Raw genomic sequence first — 19,776 nt, forward strand, 5'->3', positions numbered from 1 at the left:
GTGCGTATGCATGTCTCTGTGTCTTTGTGCACATGCACATGTGTGTGTCTGTGTATATGTATGCGCATGTCTGTACATGTGTGTGTCTGTGTGCATGGGTCTGTGTTTGCGTGCATGTCTACGTGTGTGTGTCTGCGCGTGCATGCGTCGGGGTATGTGTCTGTGTGTGGGTGCACGAGTCTGCGTGTGTGTGTGTGCGTCTGTGCGCATGTCTGTATATCCATATCTGTGCGTGTGTGTATGTGCATGCGCATGTGTGCACGTATCTGTTTGCAGTGTCTGTGCGCTTCTGTGAGTGTGCATGTCTGCATGTATGTGTGCATTTGTGTCTGCGTATGTCTGTGTGTAGGTATATCTGCGTGTGCATGTGCATCTGTGTGTGTGTGCGTCTGTCTGTATGTCTGTGCATCTGTCTGTTCGTGTGCGTCTGTGTGCATGTATGTGTGTGCATGGGGTCTGTGTGTCTGCGTGTGTATCTCTGTGCATGTATATGTGTGTGTGTCTATGCGTGTATGAGTGTGTGTGTGTGTATGAGTGTGTGTGTGTATGAGCGTGTCAGTGTGTGTGTATGAATGTGTGTCTATGCGTGTGTGTCTGTGTGTGTCTGAGTGTCTATATGAGTGTGTGTGTGTGTGTGTGTGACTCTGCCCCGGGCTGTTCTCAGTGCGGCGGATGGAAAATGCCTCTCCAAGGTGAGGGAGCGAGCGCTCGCCAGAGATACAGAGCTGGACAGATCAAGAAGTCAAGATTTTGCATTCCAACTATCTATAGGAAATAGGGGTTTTTTATTATTTCAAGTTTTCATAAAAATCCATAATTATTGAAATCAAAGTTACAGAAGAAAGTTCGTAACTTTTTATTGATTTTATTTCTTTTTTCTTTCTTCCCCCCCACCCCGTTGTTTTTCCCTCTCAAGAGTTTTACCTGACACCAGAGTCCATCAGGCAAAGTCCTTACAAACACAGGAGTCCTGAAGACATCGGCTGAATGTTTTCCTGGTATAAAGAAGAAGAGGAGGAGAAAGAGGTGGTGACAGTGCGGGTGCAAGTGGGCTTGGATGGGGGTGGAGGGTGTGGTGGAAGGAGAGAGGTCGGTATGTTTGTAGCAATGTTTGGTTCTTTTAAATTATTTTTTTATTTGTTCATTTGTTCTTTAAAAAAAAATAAAACACCCACCGTTATTATTTGCAAATTGTGGCCTGGTTAAATCATTTTCATGTTGAACTTGCGCGGCGCATCGGCAGAGCTGATGCCCGCGTCGGACTTGCGCGGCACGTACTCGATTTCGATGTTGTGCTTGGTGTTGCCTTTCCCCCGGCTCCACAGGAAGAGGAGCACCAGACAGAAGAGCACGACGCCCAGGAAGGAGATGAAGCCCATGGTGGTGGCGATGATGAGAGTCTTGATGTCAAAGGGGAAAGGCACGGTGGCGCGCGTGCTGTTGGCATCGCTCTCGTTGGGCTGGTTGGAGATGAACGCGAAAGTCTTGTTGGGCTGGTGGGGCCAGTCGGGGGAGTAGCTGCGCACGTGCAGGTGGGCCAGCATGGTGTCGTTGCCACCCGCGTTGCTGGCGATGCATAGGTAGGTGCCGTTGTCCTGGATCTGGGCGTAGCGCACCTCCAGTGTGCCGTCGGGGAAGACAGTGAGGCGCCCGTTGGTTTTGGTAGAGATGAGGTGCTTGCGGGGAGAGAGCCACATGATGGTGGGGGGTGGGTCCCCATCTGCCCGGCAGACAAAATGGACCGTGTGGCCTTCATCCACAAAGATCTGCTGAGGTTTGCGGTCCCGTATCCGTGCTCGGCGGCAGGTGAAGTAGTTGGGCAGGAGGACATCGGGGAAGTCTTTGAACTCCTTGCCCTGGACGAACTCGGGAGTGGAGCAGGTGGGCTGCTGCTTGTTGAAGTTCAACCTCCATCGCCGCCGGAAAACCCAGAGCAGCCGACAGTCACAGGCCAAGGGGTTGTTGTCGAGGATGAGCGTCTCCAGGTTGCCCACCGAGTGGAAGGCCGACTCCTCCAGGGTGGTCAGCAAATTCCCCGACACGTTCAGGATGCGCAGGTAATTGAGGCCGCGGAAGGCGAAGGGCTCGACCATGGTGAGCTGCCCTCCCACCAGCTGGATCTCCTGCAGCCTGAGCAGGTCATGGAGCATGGAGCCCTCGATGGTGACAATGGGATTGTAGGACAGGTTCAGGAACCGGAGGTAAACCAAGTGCCTCACTGACACATACGGGATGGATGTCAGGTTGCAGTGGGTGATGGACAAGGAGGTCAGGTTCAACCCATAGAGGCAGTTGGACGTCATAGTATCCAGGTAGGGCCAGTGTGAGATCTCAAGCACCTTGAGCCGGTACAGCCTCTTGAATGAGTAATCCCGGATGGTGTTGATGTTCAGATGGCGCAGCCGCAGCACGATCAAGCCGTGAAGGTGGGACAGGGCCTCCGTGGGGATGGAGGTCAGGTTGCATTTCTCCAGGGTCAGCTGCTCCAGGCTGTTGAGGCCACTGAAAGCCCGGTGGGAGATGTAGACAAGATCATTGTCCCCCACCTCCAAAGACTTCAGGTTGTACAAGTCCTGGAACATGTAGTCTAAGAGGATCACAATTTTGTTCTCACTAATGTCTAGCTTGGTAAGGTTGCTGAGTCCAGTAAACACTCCCAAGGGGATCAACTTGAGTCTGTTACTCCTGAGCCCCAGCGTCCTGAGGTTGAAGAGGTTGTTGAAAGCCCCAGGTTCAATGGCACTGATAATGTTCTCATTTAGCTCCAGCTCCTCCAGGTGAGGGTAGTTGGCAAATTCATCCTGGTTGAGTGTCTTGATGCGGTTCTTGCCCAAGTCCAGCAGCCTGGTCTCGGTGGGGATCCCCTCGGGCACGACCATGAATCGCTTGCGGTGGCACAGGACGGCGCGCTCCTGGGCAGAGCACTCGCAGCGCGGCGGGCAGCCCGTGGCAGAGCCGGACAGGATGGAGCCCAGCATCAGGAGGAGGATCGGCTGCCAGCAGGCCAGGATTGGGCTGCGCATACTCGCCTCCTCAGCTACCATCCTATCTCTCACCTGCAGGTAACACAGGGGAGAGAAAGAGGAAGGTGGACATGAGCAAACGACCACGACAAAAGGTTTTCCTTCCTGGTAGAGCTGACATTAAAGTGAAGGCACAGCAGAGGTTCTAATTTTCCAGGTGAAATTCAGCCCTTTGGCTACGAGACCATCTCTCTTCCCCACCCCCCCCCCAACTTCCCACTTGATGATGGAACGTGCACAGACTTTAAGTGGAAAGCCTTGAGGAATCTGTGTCAGACAGACCTCACTTCCTCGGCTTCTTAAAAAAAAAAAAAAATTAATACTAAACACATCTATCTACATCCTATTTTAAGCTCTTGAAATTATTCAGTTCCCTGTAGATGGAGCCTGAATATAAAGGCTGCTTTGCAAATGCAGAGGAGCTGAGCACAGGATTGAGCAGCTGGGGGAACCCCGCTTGGGGTCGGCTGGGCGCGGGGGTCCGAGAGGGGAGCAACAGCGACAGCTCCGTGGGGACCCAGTCCCCTTCCTCTGCACCCCCAGGCTCCACAGGGGGTGAGGTCTGCCCAGTCTGGGCAGGGACCGGCCCGGCCTCCTTCCCTGGGGGGCTGCTGGGAAACCCTCTCTGGGGTTACACCTGGTTGTGCCCCAGTCCAGAACCACCCCAGTCCATTGGGAGCAGAATCCAACGCTCCCTGTCTCGGTGCTTCTGCTGCATTTATTTCCCTGTTGTTCAAGCTGTTATGAGGGATCAAATCATATTAATATTGCATATTAGATGTACAGCTACTCCGGACTGTGCTTATATCTATTGTTATATGTACACTCTGCATTGCTTCCACTAATGCTATTTATGGCTATCGCTGAATACACCGAATGCATTACTTCCATTGGGCTCCGTTTGCATCCATCATTATATATCCTGTGCATTACTTTCCCTGCTCTGGCACTATTTATGGTTCTGGTATGCATTCTGTGCATTACTTCCACTGCGTCTGTTTATATTCATCATTTAATACAGATATATGACCCAAGCATAACTTTTGTTTCCAAAAAATTACTCAAGATTTCTTTGCAAGATGCAAGGATGAAAGATGATGGACCGGCCATAAAAATGTCCCCAAGCACCAGCTCAGAAACCATGGGGCCCTGGCAGCCCAGGCGGTCTGGCTGTGAGGTCATGGAGCCCCCACAGAAATCCTCCCGCAGGTGTCCCAGCTCACTGTCCTTCTCCATCCCCTTTCCCTGCTACCTCTGCAGTGGGGCTGGTCACTGGGGACCACCCAGTGCCCCCAAACTGAAGGGGTGCGGTGCCAGGACCAACCCCACACAGCTTCCCTGGCAGCGGGGCCGAGCTCTCTCCCGCCAGCCCTGGGCCAGCACGTCCCAGTCCAGTGGAAACATTTCCAGTGGGTTTGCTTGGGTCTGGGCCAGGCTGTGAAGAGCCATTTGCCGGGTATTTACAATCTATCATCTCCCTTGTCATCACCCCTCGTGCTGATGCTGCTGGGCAGCCTGACAAACACATCGCGATGGGGCCGGGACCTGCCGGAGGGCTGCACCGGCTCGCCGTGGACGGGACGGCACCGCCAGTTGGCAGCTCTCAGGCAAAGACCTGCACATAGATTTGCTCCCCAGGCTGGGGCTGAGCTGCCAGGGGTTCCCCACGCTTCTGTCACCTCTCCCCCCTCCTCCTGCCTGTGGGGTGACAGTGGCACCGCCGCTGCCATGGCCCCTTTGCCGATGCGCGCCGGCTCGCCCACAGCCTCCTTCGGCCGGTGCTTCTCAGAACCCAAGTCCCGGTCCTCACAACCACGCTGAGAAAGCCATCAAAGCAAGCAAAACACTGCACGCAAAGCAAAACACAGTCTGAGGGGCTTAATTACACCAGGGCTGAAAAGACTTCAGCTCATTAGGGTGCCAGGCAGCTGGCCTTATTTGGCTCTGTTTTGTGCTGAAATCTCAGCTCTACCCGTGCGTGCAGCCACGCGCTGGTCCCTGCTTGGCACGGGGCAGGGGGGCGAGCTGAACCCCACCGCAGGGCCCTGCACACGGCTCCCGCATTGCCCAGACCGCCCCCGTCGCCCAGACCCCCCGACCAAATCCTGCCCCTCCACCCGCGGGAAGGGGATTGCACCTGCAACGCATTTGCCCCCGCACGGGCCTCAGCAGAGCTGGTGGAAGTGACGCTGTGTCAAGGCATAAAATATAGGCAAAGTGATAGACGAATAAAGCAAAATCTGCATGGCGTTAAAGACAAGACAAGCCCACTTGTGTAGAATCGAAGTCTAGACACACCTCACATGTTATTACTTCTCAGCTAAATTTAAATCCATGATAAATACAATCCCTGACAAAAACATCCGTAATCTTAATAGTCAGAGTCACAGAAGAGTTTTGGGAGCAAGACAATAAATAAGCTGAAAAATTCTGGGCTAAGATGAGCTTTAAATCTCTTTTGGTTCCCATTTACCTCTGGCTGTTTCAGAGAGGAATAGTTGTGCCTCAAGGTGAGGTGGATATTAAGAGGTGCCCTTCTAAAAACGACTAGAACCGTGATTACCATGTGAGCTGAGGTCACTCACCCGTGCGTGGCTTCACAGCCACCATCACGCATTCCCCCACGGTGGCTGGACTCACATCGCATCACCAAACCTCAGCCCAAAGTCAGGGCTGTCGCTTCGGCCACCCCGTGTCTGCCGTACGGGGTGCCCGGCCACGGCCCCAGCAGAGCAGCCAGGCAGGATCAGCCACACGGCTGTGACACGCAGGCCAGCCCAGGGAGAGCCGCAGCCCTCCGGCGTGAATGTGGCTCTCATTTCTCACATTAAAAAAAAAAAAAGAATCGATAAGAAAGGAGCAGGTACTGGACTCACTGCCTTTAGGCAATGAGCAAACCAGTGCAAACCAAAGCAAAAATCACGCCCAAAGCCACAGCATCCACTGACCGCTGTCCTTTCCACCCTGCCGCCGGGGGATGAGGGTTCCAAAGTACAAGCCCTTCCCTGGGGAAGCGGCGAGACTCAGCTCGGGAGGCGCAGACGGGCGCTGGAGCTGCGCTGCTAAGTGCAGCAGGACCTGCCGAGTGCCCCACCTCGGACCAGCGCTGGGAGGAAAGATGCTATTCTGGGCCTGTGCCTGGAAACGCGGCCGGGGCTGGCCGGGAGCGCTGACGTGCGCGGGGTTCGCTCCGCCGTGACGGGCACAGGCTGCTGTGGCACGGGAGGAACGGCCCAGGGAACCCGAACCTGTGCAAGACCCAGGAGTGAGCCCCGGCTCGGCACCTGGGTTTATCCCCAAGGCTGCTGCTGCCCTCCTGCCCCAAGGGGCGGGCAGCACGCCTGGCCGTGCCCTCTGCTGTCACCGCTGTCCCCAGGCTGTCCCCTGCTCACCAGCCATGGGGTGTTCAGCGGCTGGGGCCGGGCTGGTGCTCCTCAGCACCGAGCGATCTGTCTGCTGCACTGACAGCAAGCGGGCAGCAAAAATCCCCGAGTCAGCTATAACCCCCACCTGGCAGCCATAAATTACAGCGTGGGAGACGTTCACCCTTGAACCAGATGCTTTCGAGAGCATCGAACGACAACAGGCAATTTAGGACGAAGCAAGCCATATCCCCAGGGGCGCTCGGCAGGGCTGGGGGAGCACGTCCCCCACCCCATTTGTCCCTGCAGGAGCCGACCTTGCCGCGGTGCCAGAGGGCACGCAGGAGCGAGCTGGTCCCTGCAGCACCGGGCACCCACACCGGGCCCCGGTGTGGATCCGGGTACGGGTGTGGGTCAACCACAGGCTCACCCCGTGTCTGATCTGCCGGCTTTGCACAAAGCTGCCAAGACACAGCTCTTGGAGTCCGTGCTCTCATCTCCTCTAAGCTGCTCCAGCTAAATCAAATTTTATTGAACTTGACTACATTTTAGAGATAAAGACTCCAGGTTTACAAATAAATATTTAACAACCTTTCCTGCTGCTGTAAGAGTTGCTTATCCAGACCCTGGGCTCTGCACTAAGCGTTCCTGTAGCTATCTGCAAAGCAGCAAAACAAAGGGAGAAGCTTTAATGTGCCAAACACGTTCCTGCCCATTTCCTCTTCTCTCCATCTTTCCCCCTGTGTCCAGTGCACATTTGTGAGCCCTTTTGCTTTGTCTCTCCCTCCTCCTCCTCCTCTTTTCCCACCCAGTCCCTGGAGCAGCTGGTAGCAGCTGCCCTCCTCCCCGGTGCCCAGGGATGCTCAGGGGTGGCTGGGAGCAGGGGCTAGGGCACAAGCACAAAGCACCAGCTCCCCTCACCCATGTGAAGGCACGACTTTCCAGCCGGCAGCTTCTGCTCAGCCTGACGAAGGATCCGCTTTCAGCTGCTGCGAGGCGGGAGCCTGGAATAGGTGTGCCACAACCTGATCTGCTCTGGCAGTTGCTCTGAGGCTGTAAAAGAGCCCGAAGAAGTATTTGAGATGCAAAGCCCCTTCCGGCGCTGACACCGCCGGGCTGGCACCAGACACCCGCAGCAGCCGGCCTGCAGGACTGCCCCGCAAAGGCATTTCCTCATGGCAATGAGCATTTCCACCCAAAATGCAGTGCCCCCAGTGCCACAGGGGATAACATCAGGGAAGCACCGAGCCAAAAGGCAAGAAGAGCAGAAAAAAGGGGAGAAGAAAAGGTCTGAAGTGGGCTGAGGGGCCAGGATGCTGGGAGGGGGAGACTTTGGCCCAGCTGTCCCCGGTTTAGCTCCGGGCTGCAGATCTGCTTGACCTCATGCAGGGACAGGTATCTATGGCAGGGGGATAACTGGCAATGGCCCAGAGCCAGCCTGGAGAGTGGTTTTCAGCCTCAGCAGGCAGGTTATCAGAGCAGGGTGATGGGAAGGAGATCCCGGTCGTCTCTGCAAGATGCTGAAGCTCAAAGCGGTTTTTGCTGAGGCTGTTTCTTGCTGCTATCACATCTGTGCAAGAGCTGCTCACCTTCCTCACACCTTTGCTCCTTTAACATCTCTTCTCTCTCTTTGGCTGCACATGCTTCAGTGCCCCATCAGCAAAGAAAACATCCTGACAAGTGATCAATAAGTAATTGCAAAGGCAGCTGTGGATGCCAGGGGTGTAAAGCCCTGAGCTAGCAAGAGATAAATGAGGAGCGTGAGGGTGCAGCGCACCGTGGAGCTCGGGCTGGGAGCCAGCCGCGCTCCCCTACCCATCGACGGAGGTGGCCGGGCCGTGGGTTGGCCACCGCAGCCGCTGCCGGGTGGTGGTTCAACGCTTCCCCTGCCAGGCAAGCCAGGAGGAGGCTGATGTTTTTCTGTTTTTGAGACAAAGAACAGGGGAGCTGTGTTTGCTGGGGAAATACCTCCCAAGGGTTGGCCTTGGGACTCCAGCACCAGAGTCATTTTGGCTTCAGTATAGCATGAGGGTCTCTCTACGTGGTTTTTTTTCTTCCCTGCCTGTAGCTGTGAAAGGAGGATGGAAAAACCCCAGACTCTTCTTAGGGCAATGGAAACATTTGCACTGGAGAGGTGAAAGAAAGGTCTGTACAGTGAGTGTCTTCTGGGAGAGCCGCCAGGGTCACAGTGACATTGCGAAGGCATCCCCTGTGCTCTGCCTCGACGTGCCCGTGCCCAGCAAGGTGCCACGGGACGCAGCCGTCCCCAAGGCAGCGCCTGCAAAGGCTCTTTGGGGACAGCAGGGCATGTGCAGCTGCCAGAGCCTGGGCCCTTGTCCCGCTCCTGCTCATGCAGGGACAAGACTGCTTCTCCCAGCACAGCACAGCCTTCTCCAGTTTTTCCTGGGAATGGTCTCAGGCAGTTCTCAAAAACCTTCTGCACTCCCCTGAGCACCTCAGGAGCCCTCCGAGCACCCGGCACCAGCGAGGACCCTGCCAAGGGCCCTACCCTGCGCAGCAGTGGTAGATTTGGGGCTGGAGGATGGGGGACAGCCCAGGCAGCTCGGCCGTCCTGCCCAGCGGCTGGAGCAGCTCCGCACGCTGTCACGACACTGCTGAACCAGCCGGAGCGCAGCTGTACGGAGCCTGTGCTAAACCCTGCGTTTCTGTCAGGGGCAGGACACCACCTGATGTAGCATAAAAGTGCCTGGTACAAAGATACCACGCTGCCAGAGCACATTTCCTCCAGATCAGGAGCAGATGGCATTGCTGTATGAGCTCGCCTTGCCGCTTGGTCTGGTGACCGGTGGCTTCCAGCTCCCCAGACCCAAGCACCAGCTCCTGGCAATCCCAATGCACAAACCACACCTGGGGGCAGCCACAAAGGGCCTGTCAGGGGCAGCTGCTGGCACCAAGGGCAAGCTGCTCCTTCCCCAGCACTCCCTGCCTGGAGACATCTCATCCCTTCCAGCCACCAGCCTCTGCCAAAAAGTGTCCCATGGCTCTGCAACCCCAGCAGCAGAGAACCAGGGCCACCAGCAGAGATGGAGAAGCACCTTGGTACCTACTGCCCTCCTGGCTCAGCAGGAAAGCAAACACCAAACCAGCCCGACACCCTGGCCCTGTGAGCAGCCTTGCTCTGCAGGGCCATAAGGAGACATCACTGAAGCTCCGGGATGTGACCCCCCTCTAATGTCCACCGTCCAAGCTGCTGTGTCCCCAATGTGTCCCTGCCACCACTTGAAGGTGCAAACCCAGATCTGAGTCCCAAACACCGCACAGCCGCAGCAAGCGGGGACCAGCGAGCGCATCCCAAGCCTGCGGTGCTACCGAGCGACGCTGCCGCCAGAGACCGGGAACGTTCCTTAGGTTTAATTTAAGCTGAGATTGTACTTACAGCACCATGTCTGTTCCCATGCCACAGCCCTAAAATACAACCAGTCCAGGATACTTAGAAAAGTACAAGGGCTGCTCCAGAGCGCCGTCTTTCATTGGAAACATTTGGAATAATAGCAAGAGGACTTAAGAGGACATAAACGCGGCAGCTTCGCTGACTCCAGGGAAACCTGCTGATTTACCTCCCTTTAGGACAGGCTCTGGTATTTTTATACTGCTGCCTAAAATAAGCAGCCTCAGAAGCCTTTTGGGAGAGGCTGACTGCAGCCAGCCCAGCGAAGATGGTTCTGTGATAACACATTGGCAGGACAAGCTGCACAGGGCAACGTGCATCGGCAGAGCTGCCCCTGCCCCGTCCCACACGGTGACGCGGGGGCTGAGCGGGGCGGTGGGGTCAGGTAGGGGCATGGCTGCGAGAGACGGAAGCCACGGACCTCTCCATCCACCTCTTTTCCCGAGTCCGTCCCGCAAACCAGATATCTCTCTCCTCCTCCCAGTTCTTATTAAGTTTCATTCACGCAATAACAAATATAGTGCCACGGGAATTTCCAAACAGACAGAAGCAGAGAAAAAAGGAAGCCAAAGAAAGCATGAGCGATGGCAAACATGGAGAGAAGATTTCTCTTCCCAGTCTGGCTTTCTCTGTGCTGCTTTTACGTATATAAGTCTTTTTTCTTTCCCCCTTTCTCGCTTGTTTGATTTTTGCATTATTTATGGCTTGCCTTCAGGGCCTGTATTTGCTGTTATTGTTTCATTCAACACTAAAATAGATTAGATAAAAACAAACCGTGCTGAGCCATGGCTGAGCCTGCCTGTCCTGCAGTCAGCATAGACAAGGGGCCACCGCCTTGCCAGCCCTTCGCAGCCCAAATCCAAATCTAAATCGGGCAGGGACGTGGCCTGGCCAGGATTTGGGCTCTGGGTGCTGCCAGCCCCACTGGTATGTGTCCTCTACAGGTATGGGGGCTGTGTACAGAACTTCTGGGGTCCTGGACTGCACCCAAACTTCAGCCCCTCCCCGAGCAACAAGGAAAAGGTGGGAAATGCTGGTTGAGAGGAGAAAACGAAGCACTGGAAACTCTGTGGGTTTTTAGGGCAATTTGGTGAAATCCAACGCACTGATTTCACCGGTGAGGGTACCCCAAGCTGAGCCAGCGCTGGCTGCGGGTGCTGCGCCCCAGCAAGTCCCAACCCCGGGCGCTTTGGGAACGCGTGCCAGGAGGTGCAGCGCCGTCAGGCAGCGAAGCAGCTGGAGCAGGGGCAAAAGGCACCATGGGTTTAATGCCTGTGATAAGAGGTGTCAGCGGGCCGCAGCCTCAGCCGCACCGTGGGGAGCCACGTCGTTCCCCGGCCTTTTCTGTCTTCCAGTGCGCGATCATGCCAAGCCTGTGGGCACAGAGAAGAAGGAGGGGCCCACCATGGGGATGGAGCGGCTCCCCACTGCCCTTGATGGAGGGCTGCTTTGGGGTAGTTTTGTTATGTTTTGCTTGAGCTGAAAGAGATGCTTTCCACCCCTTCCTCCTTCTCCCCAGTGATGTTGATAATAATATAGGGCCTGCACTCTGGGCTGTATGTGAGAACAAAAGTAATCACGGGGAAATACAGCGCATAGAAATTAAATCGGAAATGCAAGGCCAGGGTTTCCATTTCGGTTCAGCTTCTGTATCGTTTCCCATTGAAAAGGATAAACAGGCTGAGCACAAATCAGTTTAATGGCAGCCCCTAATGGCAGCACAATTCCACGTTTCCCAGAGCAAATCGTGGCTCGAGCCCAAAGCGGCAGCGCGATGCGCAGCACGGCAGCTCCGTGGGATGGTCACGGCAGGGGACGGCCCAGCTGAGCACTGGGGGGGCACTGGGGCCCCCACAGGACTTGCTGTCCTCGGCAGCAGTGCAGAAATAACCTGCTTCACAGGGGCTGGTGTCCCTTGCAGGGCTTGGGGATGCTGGTGGGCCCTTGCCTGCCTGATTCCCAGTGGAAAAGAGGTGTCCCAAACGGGGACCCATTGGGAGCATGCAGAGCTGTGCCAGGATGCTCCCCCCAGTATGGGCCAGGCAAGGAGGTTTTCACGCTGCTCAACACTACAGCCCTAATTCTTTTCCTTTGTCTGGCTCCTGCAGTGCACGGTCATTTAAAGCATGGCTACAGCTGCCATTTAGTTTTGCTGCCTAATCCTCGTTGCCGTGCCTTGCTCCGTGATAGAACACACGAGCCACTTGCCAGTGGAGCTGCGGCAGAAGCAAGCCACCAGGCCAGTGCACACCTATAACGCCCTCCCTGCCTTCCCAGGCTCACATTTTGGGTTAAACCAAATCAATTTGGTTCTCTGTGACTGCCTCCAGTCCAAAGGGGCGGTGGGGAAAGGCTGGGTTCAGGTACGGGAGGGAGAGGTTCGTCCACGTGCCTGTGCGGAGCGAAAAGCCTCTGAGAGTGCTCAGATTTTGCTCGCCACCCCCAGGTTGCCTTTGAGGTCTAAATCAGTTGTTTCCCATTTCACACTCGACATCTCAAATCCAAACAAAGAGCTGAAAGAATAGATCATGTCAAAATATTTCTGCTTCTCCCTCCTACGAGAATTCCCCATCAGAGACCAATCCAATTAAGGTGCTGGTTATGAAATTAACCATAATTACAAGAGTGATATTTAATGTTTTGCATTCTGAGGAAGAAACAGAATGGAAATGACAAAAAAAATAGAAATTGTGGGTCCTACTGAGATAACCAAGAGCAATGTGGGGCGGCGGCAGGGAAGGGGCTGCCAGGGGAGCGAGGGCTGTGCAGGGTGGTGGGGGCTGGGTGGCACCGGGGGCGCCCACCCAGGGTCCCACAGCAGCGAGAGCAGCGGCTGGGTGCTCCTGGGCACACCCTCAGGGAGCAGTGGCCAGCCTGTCCCCCAAAGCAGGGGATCAGCCCAGCCTGATGGCTCCCAGCAGGTATTTTGCCATTTGAGCATCAGTCGGATGGTGCTGGGCCACAGGAACCGCATCCCAGGAGGCACAGCCCAGTCCTCGCCCTGTCCCCATCCCCTGTGGGGACCCACCGGCTCACCCGCAGGACTGTCCCCAGCTCAGGACACTGACCTCAGCTCCGAGAAAAGAGACGCGATGTGGGGGGACTACTTCTGGTGTTTCTCCCTTTCCCAAGCCAGTCCCGTCCTCGGAAATGCCTCTCCCTCTCAATATCGCACATACCCTGACACTGTCTCAAAGGCTGCAGATTCAAACAGCCACCAAAACCGGCTGTTAGTAACAGACGTCCCCAGCCAGGGTCACAGGGAGCTGGGACACGTGGCAAATCATGGAAACCTCTCTCCCTGCAGCCATTCCCCACCACGAGCTCCAATTTTACTCCCCCAGATGGAGAGAGAGAGAGGAGGGAAAAAAATTGACTTGGAAGAAAATTGAGGCCATGGCCTTTGGTTGCTTTCTCCCTTTATTTTTCTTGGGTTGTTTGATTTGAGTTAAGCATTTGTAGCTCTCTCCTCTCTCATCCCAGCCTTCCCCACTACCTGACAAGCTCCTCTGGATCTTTTCCTGCCAAAAGCCATTTCTGCTCATGCTAGGATAACCCTTCTCCGTTGGCTTCCAGGGCTTAGCAGAAAGGGAGAAGAGCTGCTGACTCTGTGCATTAGGCAAACATCCCCCCTTGCTGAGCTGTGCCCCCCTCTCTCCAGCTCCGAACTGCTGCCACGGTGGCTGATATTGAGCATAAAGGTTGAGCATGGGGACGCGGAGCTCACATTGGCCTGTACCATGGAAGGAGAGTCAATACGAGCCAGCAGCACTACTAATGTCCACCCCAGCACCAGCGCTGCCTGAGCAAAGCTCCCAAGGAACCACAAGCCAAGGGGATGGGCTAAGGTGACACGGAAAAGTCTCTCCAGCAGTTTCCACACCTGAAGCTTCTCAAACATTTGGTGGAGTTGCATTTTCCACCAGGACATTCACGGAAATGTGGCCATTGCAAACACGTCCTCTGCTGCCTTGAGGGGATTGGTCCAACCCCCAGTACGAAGACAGGTGTCACCCCAGGGCTGTCACAGCAGCCCCCACCCAACGGCCGTCCAACACACCCGGGCCCGTCACCACCCAGTGACAACCACATACACGAGGCAACACCTGATGGGGTGTATCGTCATCAAACCACAACAGGTTCAGTTGAGCTTTATAATTCGGCCACCATAATTACACTATAATTACACTATAATTGTGGCGTTATTATAAAAGTGATTTATCAACCCCTGAAATTAAACCTCAAGTTACAGGATTTTATACTTGTTACATACATCAAGCCGTATAAACTTCGGCATCATTACAGTGACTGTATTAAGTAGGAAAGTAAAGGAATAATAAGTCATTCAGTCATGCTGTTAACCTTCCAGTGATATGAAACAGTGGTAATTAGAGGTATCACAGAGTAATTACGTTATAGGTGTAGAGTAACTGCAGCACGGTACGGTATTATAGAAGTATAACCATTCGTTTTGTAATCAATCCCTCCACAAAAAGGCCTAGAAGAGCTGTCTCTTTGCCAGGCCCTGTAAACTCAGCTCCACTATCTCCTCCAGCCGCTTCCTGCCCTTCCCGGGGGAGGCTTGGTAAAGCCGCGGCTGCCGGAGCACCCTGTGCAGGCAGGGGGCTTCCAGCCGAGCAATGAGAAGCCCCTCCTGCTGTCTGGTAACCCCAGCGGTGTCCCTGTGCTGCTGGCTCCCAGGAATGGCTGTCCACAGCGCTGAGGAGGGAGCGCAAGGGCCTGGCTACAGAAAAACTGCCCCAGTGTCTGTGGGAAGACATCGGAGGCTTTAGCCCAGGGACACATTTCTCTCTTGGCTTTGCTCACCAGCCTTGCAGGCTCAGAGCTTCAGAGACCACTTGTACTCCATCATATTAAGCTACTGAGCCAACACGGTCCATGAAGAAGCCAGGAGCAGCAGGCAAGAAGGCATGGCCAGCCCAGACATCTCCACGCTGCAGGGGCGGGCAGAGGGCTGAGCAGGGCTTTGTGTACCAGGAGAACCAGGATGCCCCTTGGTTCCATGGGACCTGGGATGGGACAGGGACATTACTGTCGACTTGCATTTGCAAAAGGTCCAGGAGAGGGACAAGGTGTGCACTTGAAATTGGGGGAGCGGACACAGAGGAAGGGGGTCGAACAAAGGTTTGGGCTGCAGTGCCGGCACGGGGCTGGGATAGCTGCCTTTTGGGGTGGGGCTGGGCTGGGCAGCGCAGGCAGCCCCATAAGGTCCCTGCACCCCCGTGCTGGGGGCTGGCTAGGGGCACAGCCACCCCGCTGCTCCACAGCCATCTCGGGCAAGCGTGAAGGTCAGGTCAGGGCTGCTGCAAGCGGCAGAGCGGGGACGAGTGGGTTAAGGCTGGCGGGAGGGCTGGGATGGGGATGTGGAAGGGATATCATTTCAGAGCCGGGCTGTGCTCCGGTGGGTGGTGCAGAGGAAGGGGAGATGGAGGGAGAAAGAGCAGATCTGTGGAGCGAGGCTGCTCCTGAGGATGCCTGAATTGCCCTGCCCCATGCTCGCCCCGTGGGCTGAGACCCCAGAGAACAGCATGGGCTCGGGATGAGTGCGGGGCTGTCACACGGGTCCCCTGCTGCAGGCCAGCAGGCAGAGTCAGTTGCTGGAAAGGGCATTTTTTGGGGAAGGACTGTGGATGGTGACTGCTTGGGCGGTAGCTGGGCTAGTGACAGGCAGAGAGAGACAGCAGACCCTCAGCTTCACCAACCAGCGAGCACTCATGGTGAGGAGACCTGATCCCACGGGTGCCCACACTCGTGCTCACCTGCTGTCCCTCCCTCCTAGTGCAAATCACTTTCACGGCGCCAACACCCCCATTTCTTCCCAGAGGTGGCACCTCCAGCACCTGGAGCAAACCGTGCCTCTGCTCTCCGCCCAGGGCTATTTATATATCCAAGGTGTAAGGTGAAAAATCCGATAACCTACACACAGTATCACAGAGCAACAAGCAACAGCACTGCCCGGGAGGGCTCCCAAATCTCAGGCATCCTCGCAATCCTGGCTGCCCTACGAAGCCCCTTCAACATTAACCCCTTCTTTTTTTTGCCAGACACAAGCCAAGAACTGAGTGCATGCTGACAGCCTGACCCTCTCCACCATCTCCAGTTCTCCAGGCGTAGGGCTGAGCCCAGGCAGGGGGACCCTTCAGTGCCCCCAGAGCTCTGCTGGAGCCTGAAAGATCATCCCATCCAGCAATAACTGCCCAAAGCCCCAGCTCACCCACCTCTAGGCTGGGTGGCTAGTGATGGAAAGGTAACCCCCACCCTGAAAAATTACCCCCCATTGTTCCTGCCTCCACAGCCCGGTCACTCAGGGCTGGTGAGCTCTCCCTGCTCGTATTTAACCCTTCGTGTCTCTGCCTTGGGGATAGGCAGAGGGCTGATTCCTCCTCTTGAATTAACCCTTGCTGGCTGGGGAGCTGGGCACAGCCCGCTTGAGGGCTGATCCCCCTGCTCCCCAGCAAGCCCTGGCAGGTAGCGCTGTCCCAGCCATACCCTACCTGAATATGTAATCTGTTCCAGGCCAGCTAACTCATCTGCTTAACTACGGGGGGAGCAGGAGGGCTCCCACATCAGGATGCAGCTCTGCACTCACCTCAGCACCACCGAGACCCAGCCTTTCGCTGGGCGAGTCAGCCTTGGGTGGCCAGGACTCCAGCCCCACACTCCGGCCCCACCTGCAAGCTGGGCTGGGCAGGGGCTGTGGGGGTGGGCAAGGAGAAGCACAGGGGTGCTGGAGGGGAGAACAGCAGCGGGAAGACGCCCAGGCAAAGCAGGGCGGTGGAGGCGGCGGGATATGCACCAGGGGGGCTGGAAGGCAGCACGGACCGGGGCACAATTTCCCCCCGGCGGTGAGCAGCCCCATCAGCCCCCCTGTCCCCTCTTTTGCCGCACAGCGGTGTCGGCACTGCCCGCCGCGACCCGGACCCGCACCCCGGGGCGCGGTGCAAACCCGGGAGCGGCGGCACCCGCGGCACGCACCCAAACACGCACCCCCTGTGCCCTCCCCGGTGCACGCACGAAGTTCCCAGCACGGCGCCCCCGAGCCTCGGCGCGACTCCGGCCCGAGGGCAGCAGCTCCGGCTCGGGGGGACGGAGCCTCCCAGCTCCCCCGCACCGCCGGTCCCGCCAGCCCCGGTCCTCCCGCTCCAGCATCCCCGTCCTGCTTACCTGCATCTCATTCTCGCCGGCGATCTCCTTCGGTCAGAAATGGCATCTCCCCCGGCCCCCACCCCCTCCGCCAAAACCTCCACCTGCAGTAACGCAGCTCCCCCTCTCCGCAGCGACAGCACGAGAGGCGGCGGCGCTCCCGGCTCCGAGCCGCCCCGCCAGCCCCGAGCCCGGGGCCGCTCCGGGGCCGCCCTAGGGACGCGCGGCGACCGGCTGCCTCCCCTCCGCGCCCGCCGGGCGGCCGGCGGCGGCAGCGGCGCTGCGGGGCGGCGGTGGCGGCATCGCCCCACCGGGCGGGCTGGCACGGCCCGGGCTCCGCACGCCCGCTGCCGCCGGCCGGGTCTGCCGCGGCGGGGCCGGGCTGGGAGCAGCCGCCGCGCCGGCCCCCGCCTCCCCTCCGGGAGGAGCCGCCGGCGGGCGCGGGGCGGTGCGCGGAGCGGGGCCGGGAGCGGCAGCGGCAGCCGCGGCCAGTCCCCTCCTCCCGCCGCCTCCCCCGCTCCAGCGCGGCGAGGGGAGGCGAGAGCCGGGGGGCGGGGGGTGCGTGCCGGGGCTGCGGGGCGGGAGCAGCCCCCGGGCCCCCGCGGGCAGCGGAGCAGGGGGAAGCGGTGCTCTTCGGGGAAGGGCCGCTGTCTCCCTCGCACGGGCAAGGGCGCTGTGGCACGGGCAGACCGAGCGGCTGCCCCCGCGAACCGGCGGCAAACCGGGGCCGGGGCCAGTTAGTGGCTGCTCACCACCGGCAGCCCTTGCAGAGAGGGGGCACCGGCAGTCCCCCCTCTTCCAGCCCCGTTGCTCGCAGAGGACGGACTAGAGGAGCGCTGCTGGTCACCCTTGCTTCAGTGCCCAGCCCTGCTTGAGCCCGCTGAGGGAAGATGCCAGGCTACCCTGGAAATTTCAGGGTGCTCTGTCCTACAGCAGCTACCTCTACAAAGCATTTTCCTCCTCTTTTTTCACTGCCCCCCTGAAACCCCAGCACGTGAGAGGAACAGGGCTGCAAGGGGTGGAGGGGACACCTCTGAGGACTGCTCTGGGACCTGGTGATCCCAAAGGCCTCCTCGGAGGCTCATGCCGAGGTAGTGGCATCTCATTCAAGTCTAAGTGTACGACTTCCCGTGTGCTGCCCACTGCTTCACCCACTTCTGTAATGGATGCTGATTTATCGAGCAGCATTAGCAGATTTGCCCAATGCTGGCTCCTCCAGCAGAGGCTGATTTCTCTGGCAGTAATGGACGCAAACTTTGCTTCTAATGTGCACTTTCCCCTCCTGCTTCCTCTCAGCAAGTCTCTCCTGGGGCCCTTCCTGTTCTGTCCACCCAGCTGTCCGCACAGTGTGGCCGGCTGTGGGCCAAGGCAGCTGCACCAGGGCCCTCTGCATTGGCTGGAGGCTCTGCGGGAGTCTCTTTGCTGGGTCCCACGAGCCTTTCCTTGGATGGCTCTTTCAGCCCCTGGGAGCTTTTGAGGAAGATGACGGCTTGGCCTTTCTCCACCAGCCATTTAACCAAGCCCAGGGGTGGGGATTCCCATGCAGAACATCCCTCCAGGCAGGTCTCCCTTCCTTCCTCCTGCAAGAGCAGAGCTGCGTGCTCGTCCAAGGCCTCTCTGGTGCAATAGCATCCCCCCAGTCGGCAGTGGGGCTGGCAGGCAGCATGCCAGAGCTGGGCCAAACACCCACAGGTGCCTGCCATGGAGCGTGGGAGCCCGGCGCCTGTCCCAAACTCATGTCCCTGCAGTGGGCTACAACGTGAACCCCCCTCCACAGAGCCCCCGGAGCCCACAGCCAAGCTTGTTATCCTCCTGCTCAGCACACACGAGCTTCTGAAAGGAACAGGAATAAACAAAGGGTAGGCACAGAGAGCTCGCCAGCTGAGGGCTGAATCACTCCAGCTCCCTGCTCAGCACTCCTGCCCACTCGTGCTGCCACCTCTCCTCCCGTGGGCACAGACCGCAGCACGCCTGGGAGGGTGGGTGTCCCTCAGGCACGCAGCCTTGCGTGGGCTTGGGCAAAGGATCCTCGTGGCAAGAAACACGGGCGGCTGAGAGCACCTGTGTGCACTCACACACGCTCTGCTCCTGACTTCAAGGAAATTCAGCCCGGCCTCTCTCAGTGGTCCTCAGACCTTTACTCAGCACAGATCGATGCCTCTTATTATTATGGCTATTTCAGCGATGCCATCGATGTTAATAGCACTTCACAAACACAGACAAAGCCGGCAATCTGAATGCAGCCAGAAGAAACAAACAGAGGACAAAAGACAGGCTAAGAGCTCGAAATGCCATTTTCAATGCTTCCCTCTCCTCTGGAGTTAAAGCCCCACTAAAGTGCAGGGCACTGTATATTCAATAATAACACTCCAGCATAATTCCTGGCATTGTCTGGTGTGAGAGGGGGAAATTTCGCCTCAGCCCTTCCACAACATACAGCAAATACACCATGCAAGCAGTGCTGGTAGCTGTGTGAGAGCGATGCTATACGCTGCCTGGAAGCAGGGGGCCTTCCAAGACCGTCTTTCCCACTTCGGCTCCCACAGCCGTCCCCGCCCAGGCAGAGGACGAGGGACTTGACGTGCAGAAGCAGAGACAATCTTTTGGGATAAGATGGCATCCAGGCACACCTTTCCGACGAAAAAGTCCTGTGCAAAACCTGCCTTTTCTGAAACCTCTGTATTTGATATCTGACTAGGGCGGGTGGAGGGAGCAGCATGGCAGGAGAGGCGAGGGCAGCACGGTGCACCAGGCGTGGCGGAGCTGAGCCCTGGTTTGCTCTGCCAGCTACAGTGGTGTGTTCTGGCTGGCGGAGAGG

At 57.2% G+C, this 19,776-nt stretch overlaps 1 protein-coding gene across 2 annotated transcripts; it reads right to left on the bottom strand.

Annotated features, from left to right (window-relative positions):
• Positions 1-776: 776 nt before the first annotated feature.
• LINGO1 (leucine rich repeat and Ig domain containing 1) lies at positions 777-17,447 on the bottom strand. 2 transcript variants are annotated; one of them, XM_065642208.1, is made up of 3 exons: positions 16,980-17,447; positions 1,176-3,056; positions 777-995 (listed from the first exon to the last, which is right to left on the bottom strand). In XM_065642208.1, the coding sequence occupies exons 1-2, from the start codon at positions 16,983-16,985 to the stop codon at positions 1,203-1,205; spliced, it is 1,860 nt and encodes a 619-aa protein (XP_065498280.1). In that variant the 5' UTR covers positions 16,986-17,447; the 3' UTR covers positions 777-995; positions 1,176-1,202. The 2 variants fall into 2 exon arrangements, with proteins under 2 accessions (XP_065498280.1, XP_065498279.1); XM_065642207.1 differs by lacking the exon at positions 777-995 and having other exon boundaries at positions 1,175-3,056.
• Between the last annotated feature and the right edge of the window lie 2,329 nt (positions 17,448-19,776).

Source organism: Caloenas nicobarica, chromosome 10 (assembly GCF_036013445.1).
Source record: "Caloenas nicobarica isolate bCalNic1 chromosome 10, bCalNic1.hap1, whole genome shotgun sequence".
NCBI lineage: Eukaryota > Metazoa > Chordata > Aves > Columbiformes > Columbidae > Caloenas > Caloenas nicobarica.